The following is a 12,702-nucleotide window of genomic DNA, read 5'->3' as shown; positions in this document are numbered from 1 at the left end:
AGCTGGGAGTCCAGTTTTTTCTTTACCATCTTGAGAGGCTCAATAAAGCGGTTTCCTCCGTCTGCGCCAGTTACCATTTCTAAATTCCCCTGCCAAGCGGGGCGCCCTATGTCAAACACCAGGCTGATGAAGCATTTCTCACCTGATGTGTGAGAAAAAGCTCAACAACTGTTGCTCCTGGGTGAAACCTACGTCTCCATTCCTGTAAGCCAGTTAGTGTTTGCTTTACTCAGTCCAGGTGAGAGATCTCCACAACTGCAGACAATTTTTATGAGTTTATTTGAACCAAACTTACAATTGCTGGGAAGCAACATTTCTTTGGATTGAAAAAATGCCTCGGAGAATGGCAGTTTTGCCGCTTATTTTATACATTAGAGTAAAAGGAGGACCTGTAAGCAGGGTTACATGAAATCCATTGGTGGTAGATAAATACGGTGGGAGAAAGCAAAGGAAGGGAATCACTGGGATTAGATAAAAATTAAAACAGAGACATACTTTTTTTGCATTTGTGGATAGAACATAGTTAATACTTAACATTTACAGCACATAAAGATGGTATTTGGGCAACCAGGTAACAATGAAGATTTCTGCCTTGAGGAGTCTGGATGAGGAGATTATCCTGACATTTCAAATGTATGTTTTCTTAGATGCAAAAAGACAACAGGCAGACACACTTAGGTTAAAGACTGAACTTTGTCAAGGAGGCTACACACAGGCCTAGGATGTGGCTATCTGCCATGACTCACTTTTAGTTAGGAAGTTTTAATTTTAGATCATCCTATGTGCTTAATTTTGGACTCTATGTTTGTAAGGCCCATTATGCAGGCCTCCTCTGAGCTTGTCAGGTTTTGTATATGGCCCCTTTTTCGTTTACAATCCCTCAAAAAAGAAAGAGGCTGCCCTCGCCTGCAGGAGAGCACTAGAGTGGGGAACATGTGCTGCATGTCCCAGTCTGCCTCCTATTGGCTGTGCGGGACTTCAGGAAACTGCTTTGCCTCTCCTGGATTTTGTCACCATATATACAATGAGACAGTTATGCATGAATGATGGGAACTGACATTAGGGAGCATGTTACTAACCCTGAGGCTAAAGTTTGAGGGGCTAGTAACACGAGGACTGAGGCCCTTGCCCCTTTGGTCATCGATGTCCTTCTGAACCACCTGAATGTGCCAGGTAGAACCTGATTTGTTTTGAAATCACCTTCCTGATGTGTGAATAATGAGGTGAGGCAGAGCAAGAACTGATGTTGGAGGCAGGGCAGAGTTGGGTAGTCCAGAAATGTGTTTTGGGTAGACTGGCCCAAGGGAGCAGAGTTGGGGGTGTTGAAAGCAGAAGTGAAAGCACATGTGGATGTTGGAGTGATGGGGCAAATCTGAGTCAATGACAGTTACTCCCCTCAATCGTCCCTGTATCTGTCAGCCAACAGGGCTTTTCCTGTTTTGATTTCTTGGTTGGTGCCCAGAAAACATGTATTTAGAGAATAGCATTGAAGGCTAATGTTTCTGAGACAATGAAAAGACAAAATACATCCCTGGTCTCATGTCACTTACCTGGAAATATAAGGGCTTTAGTACATTAAACAATTAGGTACCTCTCAATGTATATGTTCAGATGTTATGCATAGGAATTTCATCATTTTAACTCCATGAGGAGATATATTCATGCCTTCACAGCCAATGAGCAGTTATTTTAATCAAAAGATGCACCCATCTCTCAATCCTCATACCTTCTCTCATTGTAGGCCTTTCATCTGGGTTCATCCTTCTTTGGACTTAAATAATATGTGTTGAATTTTATTTCTGTGCATTTTTAGATCACTACATTCATCACTGTTGACCTTGAATACTCTTATGTCACAGTTTCTTAAGATATTTTTACTGTGTATAGAAACGTAATTTGGTAGTTATTTCTTCTGCACAAAAATTGTTCTTGCCCTCTTAATTGCCAAATACATTTAGTATTGTAAATTATCCTTCTTGTCAGATATTTGTAAGATAGCTTAAAGGAATTGCATACATTTCTGTATATAGAGAAAGAAATATTTTGTGCCCTGGCTGGTGTGGCTAGTAGATTGAGCACTGGCCTCTGAACTGGAAGATCATGGGTTCCCTCCCAGGTCATGACACATAACAGGGTTGTGGGCCAGGTCTCCAGGCAACCAACTGATGTTTCTGTCTTTCCCTCTCTCCTTCCCCACCCTCTAAACATAAATAAATGTTTTAAAAATATTTTTTATTTATTTGTGTTTAGAGAGAAGGGAAGGAGAGAGGGAAAGAAACATCAATGTGTGGTTGCCTCTAGCACGCCCCCTAATGTGGACCAAGCCTGCAGTCCAGGCATGTGCCCTGACTGGGAGTCAAACCAATGACCCTTTGGTTCACAGGCCTGAGCTCAATCCACTGAACTAAATAAATCCAGCCAGGGCTAAATAAATGATTTTTTAATGTCTTAAAAAGAAATATCTTGTAAAAATAATGTTATTCACTGGGTTTGACACAATCATTGATTATACACACAGGAAAATGTTTTCTGAGATAACTAGAGAAACAAGCATTGTCCATGGACTTCAGTGGTGCCCAACATCCCATCTCCATTTTCCAGATTATGTTGTGTCTGGAATCTTTTCTCTCTTCTTCTTTGCCCAAAATACTGAGGATCACAAGACTAACTCTAGAGCTTCAAGCTACATATGTTTATTTGATGACAACAAAATATTGAACTTCTAACTGTAGAGGTCTCAGTGATGTTAGCATATGTTGTGTCCACTTGGTTTTTAAGAATTTATTTTTCATTTATCAGTGAGAGAGGGAGAGACAAGGGGAGAGAGAAACAACAATTTTTTCCACTTATTTATGTATTCATTGGTTGATTCTTATACATGCCTTGATGGGGGATGGAACCTTGGCATATCTGGACAACTCTCTAACCCATGGGATCATTTGATTTTTTTTAAGAAAATTAAAATAATATGCTTGTAAGCATTTCTGGGATAAGTTACAGACTACACACACTGGAAATATGGGTGTGGTTCCTTTAAGCAGAAGGTGCTTTTAAGGTGCTTCCAAGGTGCTTCCAACTCTGTGATTCGCCCTTTGTCCTGGAGGTGGTGCAGTGGCAGCTCTTCTTCGAGGTTGGTGCTCTGAGAACTACGTTACCCAGAAGCCTCCATGACTCTCGGCCAATGAAGGCCCAGTGAAGGGGTGTTTCCGTTAGTGAGGACGATGTTGGGGCGGGATTTCCTGTTTCCTTCTTGGGTGGACATTTTTTTTTTTTTTGGTTTTTGATTAGTCCTCCTCTTCAGTCTCGTGGACGCACTCTAAGACCCGAGTGACACGAGAAGAGGTGGTTCTTCCCTGAACGGAGGCCAGCTTGAGGCTCGGCTGTGGCGCCTCACGTGTCCCCTGGCTGCCAAAGCCCGGTTCCTCGCACTTGTCTCCCGCCTTTTATCCTCTCTCCTCCCCCGCCTTCTCCCGTCCACAGGTTCAGATGGCGCAGGTAGGTGTTGCGCCCCCAGGTTCTCTCCTTTCATTCTGAAGACTCGAATATGGGCTGTCCAGTCCGGACCAGGGGCGGCGGGGAGGGCCTCTCGTGGGGTCCCAGTTCTGACAGCCAGGATGATGGGATGTGGAAGTTCTGGAGGGGAGACGCGGCCAGAGCATTGGGGGGCACGCGGGGGCGGGGGGGCCGCTGTGTGATAGGATCAGAGAATGTGAGGAGCAGCTGTGTCTGGAAGGTCCGCTTGACCAGTTTTGCCGCTATTCTGAGGGCGATGGGGGCCCTGGAAGGTTCTGAACAGAGGAACACGATCTGAGGGTTTTAAAAGTAGACCATTGGCTGCTCAGGGAAGAGCAGACTTGGGGTGGGGGGTTGGGGAGATGATGAGGACAGTGAGGCACAGGAAGGTGGAGGCCTAGTCTGGGGTCATGGCTGTTGGGTAGGCCTGAGGACTGAGCACAGAGGGTTGACAGTCACCCCTGGGTGTTAGTGGCAGGGCAGGCCTAAGGGGAAGGCATGAGACTTTGAGACTCCTTCGTGGTTGCTTGTATCTCATAGACTCTTCCCACAGGTTCCCATGAACTCAGAAGTAATTGTGGACCCTATGCAGGTGAGGGGAGGACGTGGGTGCTCTCATAGATCCCATTCCCACCCCCACCCACATAGTCTCCAGGATTATGATATCATAGAACACTTAACTTGTACTCTCCCAGCTCTTGAGTCTAAAGATCCTGGAGAAAGCTCAAGCCCAGGGTTCTGAGTCCAGGCCTGAGGTTAAATGGAAGGGTTCCCATTTCTGGTAGCCAGTGGAATAAGGTTTGGAAGGTTGTACCAGGCGCGTGCAAGTACTTGGAGGTGAGACTGAGATTGGTGTTATCAAGAAACTACAAGTGTCAGCCCTGGCCAGGTGGCTCAGTCAGTTGGAGCATTGTTCCACGCACCAAAATGTTCCACATTCAATCCCAGTTGGCACTTACATGGGAGGCAACCAGTTGGTGTTTCTCTCTCACGTCAGTGTTCCTTTCCCTCCCTTCCTGTTTCTCTCTAAAATAAAAATAATAATAGTAAAACATTATTCTTGAGTGAGAATTTAAAAAAAGTTTAATTAAAAAAACAAAAAACAACTACATGTCTCCATCATGTCCAGTAGGAATCAGGAGCGGGTGGGCACAAGTTAAACCTCTGTTCTGAGGGTGGTATAGGAGGTAGTTGATCTGATCCAGGCTTTAACGGGCTCCCTCTGGATGCCACGTGGCAAACAGATTGTGTAGGGTGAGGGTTCAGGGAGTTACAGTGCAGACCAGGGAGGAGGCTACTTTAATATTCTAGGTGAGTGCTAAGAATGGATGGGCTAGAGGAGTGGCTGTGTAGATGGTAGAAGTGATTGGATCAGATGCTTTTTTTAAAATCCCCACCTGAAGATGTGCTCATTGATTGTTAGGAAGAAGGAGAAAGAGAAACGTTAATATGAAAGAGAAACATCTGTTGGTTTCCTTCATACATGCCCTGACCAGGGGATCAAACCAAAAACCCTTTAGTGCACAGCATCAAACCAGTCAATGCACCAACCAACTGAGCCACCTGGTCACGGTGGATCAAGTATTCTGGGGTGGAGGGTGTGTGTGTGTGAGAGATAATCCCCAGGTTTTAGGCCTTATCAGTCAGAAGGGTAGACGCTCCATCAGCTGAGATGGTCAAGTTAGTGGTAGAAATAACTCAACGTGGATATCCAAAGTTTACTTGTGACCATGTGAAGGGGCTAAGATGTTCCAGAGAATACTGCATGGAGGTGTTGAGTGAACTGGACGCAGGATGGAAGTTCTATGGAGGAGTTCAGGGTGGAATGTTTAAAGGGTAGATGATGGCATAGAAACAGGCTTAGAAGGGGCAGTCTGTGCATCACAATGGTAGTGCAGTCAGTGAGCCAGGAGGGCTAGTGACTGGATGGTGGGGACCAGACTTGTGAGACAGAGTGATCCAAAAGAGTGATGTGCAGGTGGAAGGGAGTATAACTGATGGCCCCTGGGCCCTGATATTGGGGCTTAAGGGAGAAAGGTGAGCATGATCTTAGTAACCTCAGGAGAATTGACTGCCATGGTAGGTGTTGTGGCAGGGGGTGGGAGCCTGCATACCACGCCCAGAACTGAGGTGGTGCCTTTTAGCCCTCCTTGCTGTAGGTGGACACAGTGATCACAGGGACCATGAGACAGCACGGGGATCCTGTGGCACTCAGTCCTGATACTTTTTCTGAGTTGAGGAGTTAGGTAGGAAGGAATGTAGGGGCACAGATGGGTGTCCAGGTAGGAAGGAATGTAGGGGCACAGATGGGTGTCTTCAGGAGACAGGCCACTCATGTACTTGGTTCTCCTCATGGTGACGGGCAGGTAACCTTCGAGGACGTGTTCATGCACTTCTCCCAGGAGGAGTGGGGGCTCCTTGATGAGACTCAGAGGCTCCTATACCGCGATGTGATGCTGGAGAACTTGGCACTCACAGCCTCACTGGGTAAGGCCCTCACACCCACCCCAGGGTCCTGGAGTGGGCTCTGCCCTTCCCATTTTCCAGGGTGATCCTGGCCTTTTCCTGTACCAGAGCCATGGGCATGTCCTCCCCTCTGTAGTGCTCTAGAGTAGGTGCTGTGGATGCCACCTCTGAGTCCAGAACAATGCACACGCCTGCTGCCTTGAAGGCTTGCGTGGCTGGCCCAGGAGTGAGGGATCTTACAGTCACCCAGTGGGTCATATCCATCTTGTCCTTGCCCCAACTAGGTGCCTCTGTCCAGGCCCATGGCACCCCTGTGCCTCAGGTTCTGCCCCCTTCCTGTAGCTGATATTTCTGAAGGCCTGCCTACGGCAGAAATTGCAGGGACCAGGATGGTCAGTCACTAGTACCACTGGACTATTCCTGAGGTTATTTTTATAATATCGTTTCTCTCCGTTTAAGGTTGGGCCACCCAGACCAGTGCTGCCCACTTACCTGTCCTGTCTTTTCCTTAGGATATGCATCTTCCATGCCCCGTGGGGTGGCTCCACTGGAGCTGTGCAATGAATCCTGGCTATCAGACTGGGCACATATGACTACAGCCATGACCAGAGAGGCTCAGGGTGAGTGTGACCCTGGTGAGTGGGAACAGGCCAAGGTGTCATGTCAAGACTGGGTCTTAGTCATTGCCTAACCTCTTTGTGCCCACAGTTGTTTTAGAGCCAAGGCCACTGGCCACATTCCATTTCTCTTTCCCATTTATACACTTGCCTTTGGCCTCTGCCTGTCCCTAACCTCTGCCTCCACATCTCCCCTGTTCCTCTGCAGTGCTCTCCACTTTGACCTGTACTTAATGTGTCAGATGTGCACAAGCCCCAAATCATCCTTAAATACCAGCGATTTGATTGTACCTTTTTAGGGGACATAGCCTTCCACACACAACTCTCATTTGTCCACAGCAGCCAAGGCCTCATTGAAATCTGGATGACTTCTTTGGAGACCCTGGCTTTCCTGGGCTGTCCCTACATTTGTGTCCTCCACCAGCCAAAGCACCTTCCCTTCCATGACTTTTAGATGCCAACCACTGTGTAGCAACCCTTCTCTCAACTTGAGCTTGGACTCTTGTCCTATGGCCTTGCTCTTAGTTCTGTTAGACCCATGTTTGTAACGAGACTGCCCCCTCCCACCTGTTTAACTTCACCAGCATTTGTCTGCTTTCAGGTTCTTGGCATAAAATGGAGGATAAGAAAACAATGTTTAAGCAGAAGGTCTCTACAGGAGGAGCATCACAGGCCAGAACTCCTAAGGCGGGCCCTTCTACCCAGAAAGAAGCCTATCCCTATGAGACATGTGGCCCGGTCTTGAAAGACATTTTGCGCTTGGCTGAGCACCAAGAAACACACCCTGGGCAGAAACCAGGGGGGAAACAATTCTGCTTCAGTGCAGACCTTAACCACCAGAAACAGCATGGTGGAGAGAAATCCTTCAGAAGAGACGAGGGCCAGGACTTTCTTGTGAACAGCTGCTCTGGCCAGCCTTTGGAAATACCCTTTATGACTGTGGAAGGTTGTAAGGACTTCTCGACTAACTCAGGCATTTTCCAGCACCACGCCTCTTGCAGTGAGTGGAAGCCACACACTGGACAAAGGCATTATGAGTGCAGCGAATGTGGGAAAACCTTCAACCGCAAAGACTCTCTTGTCCAGCACCAGAGGGTCCACACTGGAGAGAGACCATATGAGTGTAGTGAGTGTGGGAAAACCTTCAGCCGCAAACCCATACTTGCTCAGCACCAGCGAATCCACACTGGAGAAATGCCCTACGAGTGTGGCGTATGTGGGAAAGTGTTTAATCACAGCTCCAACCTCATTGTACACCAGAGAGTTCACACTGGAGCAAGGCCTTACAAATGTAGTGAGTGTGGGAAAGCCTATAGCCACAAATCCACACTTGTTCAGCATGAGAGCATCCACACTGGAGAAAGGCCTTACGAGTGCAGCGAATGTGGGAAGTACTTTGGTCACAAATACAGACTCATTAAACATTGGAGCATTCACACTGGTGCGAGGCCTTATGAGTGCGTATCCTGTGGGAAATTCTTTAGCCAAAGTTCTGACCTTATTGCACACCAGAGGGTCCACAATGGTGAAAAGCCCTATGAGTGCAGTGAGTGTGGGAAAGCCTTTAGCCACAAACATGTGCTTGTTCAGCACCATAGGATTCACACTGGGGAAAGGCCATATAAGTGCAGTGAATGTGGGAAAGCCTTTAGGCAAAGAGCTTCCCTTATCCGACACTGGAAAGTTCACAGTGGAGAAAGGCCATAGGATACTGGGATAAGTCATCTCCTTGTTCACCAGTGAGAAGAAGCTCTGTGACTTTGAGAGTAGCCATCAACTGGAATTTGAACCCCGTCAATCTGAACACCCATTCCAGGGAGATTCTTCTGAGGGCCTCTTCCATGGTAAGCTTTCTAGAGCAATATTGTACTTTGTCACCTGCCCAGGACCCCTGCCAAAATTCCATCACTGCCAGTGTCTCTGAAAGAAGCCATCCTTCTATGCAATGGCAGGGTGCCACATTGTGCAAATATCACCCCAACAAGCTCTGTTAGGCACACCTGTGCTGCTCCTTTTCCTACAGGGAATCCTCAGTATCCTGAGCCCATTGATCCTAGTCCTTCCTGTCCCTCCTGCCCTGGCTTCTTTAAGCATGGACATGGCCCAGTTTCAGCCAGGAGGATGCAAGTTTTGTTTGCTGGCTGCTTACAGAGCAGGATTCCAGTTTTTGTGGACTTTATTGGGGTCATGTGGCACTCATGGTAGATTTGTCCATCCTCTAAGTTCCCTAACTTGGGAAATGCCTGCCCCAGTATTGTGGTGTTTCAGCAAATGCCTTAATTTTTAAACCTGGGATCTTAATCTTTAATCTTGGGGTTTCAGTTTACTCTGTAGGCTGAGTGGAGGACAGAAGCAGGCTCAGCCTACATGAAGGGATGGGTAGCTTTAGGAAGTGCTCAGTGTTCTGAGTTCAACAGCAGACACAACGACTCATTCTAATTTCCACCTAACTCGCACTGCTGCCCAAGGCCTCCTAGGGAAGAACACCAGACTGTGTGGGCCTAACCTTTTGTCTTGTGTGCCAAGATTACCTGTGAGACTTTGGTGGATATTTGTTGTGGCAACCACTGGTCGGTCTGGGAACACCATGCATTGAGTCCCTTGTTCCCAGGGGATGTTTCATATTTTCTTGCCCTCTTGAGGAGAGCCTGACCCCCTTGGGCTTGCCAACAGCCCTGAAATCTAATATTCAGTAGGCAAATGTCACTTTCCCCTAAAAGACTAGGTAGGAATCACAATTGGTACAGAGACACTGATACCAATATGGAATTGGGGGATTGCAGCAAACCTAGCGGATGTAACTTCCAAAGGTGTATCCACAAACATTCCCTCCACTATGGCATTGGTATGAGGGCTTACAGAAATTCTCAGGGCTCCCATATTTGTGTGTCTACTGTGGCTGTGGTCACTATCAGAGAAATTAAACATTTTCTACAATAAACTACCTATTTATAGTGTACAGTTTGATATGGTCCAATGCGTTTGCACTTGTGAAACCAAGTTCCTGATTCCCATTATAATCCCTCTCCTGACCCCATTCCCAGGCAAGCACTCCTGTCACTAGATTTGTGTTTCCTAGAATTTTATATATGATGTATATGGACTAATTTAATATTTACTTATATATCTGACTTATTTGACTCTGCATGGTTATGTTGTGATTTATCAGTGTTTTTCTGTATCAGTAGTTAATTCTTTTTAATGCACATATTTGCTGAAAGTGTTCCCTTTGGGGGAAATAATTCCAAAGCAAGCAATCCAGGAGGACTCATACAACAATGAAACCATAGTATGTATTATAATCTTAACTTGAAAATGATGCGCCATCATTTATGACATGATCTCTGGCTGACACAGACTAATTCTGCTACAAGGTGGCAGGAGGCTCCACAATAGTGAAAATGCAAGAGGTGGGATTTGCGGGGAGGCGGGGGCAATTTCTTTGACATTGATGACCATAATTATAGTTATTTTGAATTTTCTTTACCTTTTTAGTCTTTGATGATGAATTACATTGATTTTCAAAAGGTGAAACTAACCTTTCATTTGTGAGGCAGGTCCCAGTTGGTCATAATGTATTATTTTTATGTATTATTGGATTTTACAGTCATGCACTTCACCTCGATTTCATCATTATGTAAACATCATGGAGGCACTTACACAAACCTGGATAGTCTAGCCTACTACATACCTGGGCTGTATAGTACAGCCAGTTGTTCCTAGGCTACAAGCCTGCACAGCATGTTACTTTGCTAAGGTACTGTAGGCAGTTCTAAGAATGGTAAGTATGTATCTAAACATAGAAAAGGTACAGTAAAAAAAAAATGGTGCACTGTATGGGGCACTTACAATGAATGGAGTTTGCAGGACATGGAGTTGGTCTGGGTGAGTGAGTAGTGAGTGATGTGAAGGCCCAGGACATTACCGTACATGACTATAGACTTGATATACTGTATAGTTAGGCTACACTAAATTTATTTTTACATACTTTGATTTCTTCAATAATAACCTTTGCTCACTGTAACTTTTTTACTTTTTTTTTTTTCTGGAGGGAGATTCCTCCCCTTCTCACCCCCCTCCCTGATTCCCCAATTCCTTTTTTACTTAAACCTAATTTCAAAAGCTATTCAGTTCCTGTAATAACAGCTCCAAGCACAAACACCTTGTATAGCTGTACAAAAATGTTTTCTTTATACCCTTGTTCTATAAGCTTTTTTCTATTAAAATTATTTTTTACTTCTTAAACTTTTTTGTGACCACATACATGAAGACTAGACAGAAGTAGATGATAATGAAAGCATAAACCTTAGTGGGTCCACATTTTTTGAGAAATGGACAACCTAGCACCTCACTGTGGTGGGGGAAGTTGTGCCTAGCTCACCACACTCCACCCAGGGTTGACCGGGTGGATCCCCAGTGGTTCCATTGTGGCCATAATGGTGTGTTGGGGAGGGTGTTAGGCCACAGTTAATTGAGGCTGCTGTTGCCTATACATTGGCCCAATTGTCAGGCACAGTAATTTTTTCACCCAAAATTGGTCTTTTCCTGCTACCAAATAGGTGGACACAGCCCCTGGTCACTGTAGACAAAGAAGATGGCTCTCTGGTGGATGTGCAGGATTCTGCTTGAACAGGACATGCACGGCTCTGTTCTTGCTTGATTCTCTGCATCTGACTCATGTGCCTGGGTCACCGAGCATCCAAGGACAGTGTGATCCTCACCTTGTGCGCTCCCCACCACAGACACCTGGTATGGTTGTGGCAACCCCACCACCACAGGCTCTCTGTCGTGTGTGAAGTGTTCTCTCCCACTGTTGGTTTCCTGCAGAGGGATGCCTTTTTGCAAAAGAGATCAACAACCATGGGAAGACAGGCCAGGTTGCTGTCCCCCCTGGGCTCTCTTTGAGATTTTCTTTAATGATTGCTCCCCACGCCTAAACTATGCCAAACCAGAGATGGACGTTCATAGTGGGTACAGCGCTCTACCCATAGTCCCTCCTCTCCTTTCTGCCCAGGGATAGTGTGTGGAAGGCAAGGGTGCAGACCTGTTAGCCTCGCTCTTCTGTAATTGGCTTCAAGGGAGCAGGAGCCAAGGTCCCCTGACACAGCAGCCACTCACTCAGCCTCAGCTGTGTCCCCCCACAGTGGGGAGGCTGCCCTACTCCAGGCTCTCTGCAGAGCCCATGGAGGCTCCAGGTAGCCCCACAGGTGCTCAATGTCAAGTGGGCATGTAGTTCCTAACTGACCCCCTCTGGCCACTGCCGCAGCATCTGTGCTGGACCCACTCAGTGTGTGTGGGAAGAGAGGGTGACACCTCTTGGGACTCGACAGCACAAGTGCTCTGTGTGCTTGCGGGCAGATGCTGGTGTGGGGGTGAAGCCAGAGAAGGGGTGGGGGTGCCTGCATCTTTGAAAACTCTCTTTGCAGGTTTGTAGTTCTCTTGGTTGATTTTCTTAAGGAAAACGCTAATCCTGAGCATCACTAGGGCCCCATAGGCAGGACAGGCCAACGCAGCCCTGCACAGAGAGCAGGCACCTCTGCGGTGGAAGGGTGAGGCCCTGTGAGGCCTCTAGCATTTGAAGTGACCTTGGGGTCCCACATCCCAGCCACCTCTCTTTGGCACTATAGCCACTGATGGGACCATCTTGCATGTGCGTGCAACCCTCTCTGCCAGGTGTTTCCCAGACCTACACCAAGGGGGCCCTCCCAACCCCATGCACACTGTGGTGAATTTCCTTTTCATCTTGAGATGCAGCTGAAAAGTGCAGGCCCAGCCACTTCACTTGGGGGCTTCCCCAAGATGTGACCCTGGAGCAGACAAGATGAGTAGGCAGGCAGGTGGCCAATGGCAGATGCTGTGCCGAGGCTCTTTTGTTTGTGGTGTTGAATCCCAGCGCATTTTGCTGTTGATCTGACTGCATTGAGGCCTTTTCTGAGGGCCTCTCCTAAATGTGCGCTTCTGTCCAGGCCCCAAAGCAGCCTTGCTGAAGGCAAGAATTGTCCCTAGCTGTCCGGATCCCCACCAGCCAAGATGGAGGCATAGGTAGATACACTTTGCATCCTGGCAGAACCAAAAGGACAACAAAAAAAATTAAAAACAAAAAATA

At 46.9% G+C, this 12,702-nt stretch overlaps 1 protein-coding gene across 1 annotated transcript; it reads left to right on the top strand.

Annotated features, from left to right (window-relative positions):
• The first annotated feature begins 3,268 nt into the window (after positions 1-3,268).
• ZNF772 (zinc finger protein 772) lies at positions 3,269-11,353 on the top strand. Its single transcript, XM_045849347.1, has 5 exons — positions 3,269-3,495; positions 4,067-4,105; positions 5,880-6,000; positions 6,492-6,614; positions 7,198-11,353. Exons 1-5 carry the CDS (start codon positions 3,487-3,489, stop codon positions 8,301-8,303), a joined length of 1,398 nt encoding a protein of 465 aa, XP_045705303.1. The 5' UTR covers positions 3,269-3,486; the 3' UTR covers positions 8,304-11,353.
• The last annotated feature ends 1,349 nt before the right edge of the window (positions 11,354-12,702 follow it).

This window comes from Phyllostomus hastatus, unplaced genomic scaffold (genome assembly GCF_019186645.2).
Source record: "Phyllostomus hastatus isolate PE091 unplaced genomic scaffold, TTU_PhHast_1.1 phas_contig_133, whole genome shotgun sequence".
NCBI lineage: Eukaryota > Metazoa > Chordata > Mammalia > Chiroptera > Phyllostomidae > Phyllostomus > Phyllostomus hastatus.
This window is presented reverse-complemented; position numbering and strand designations above follow the sequence as displayed.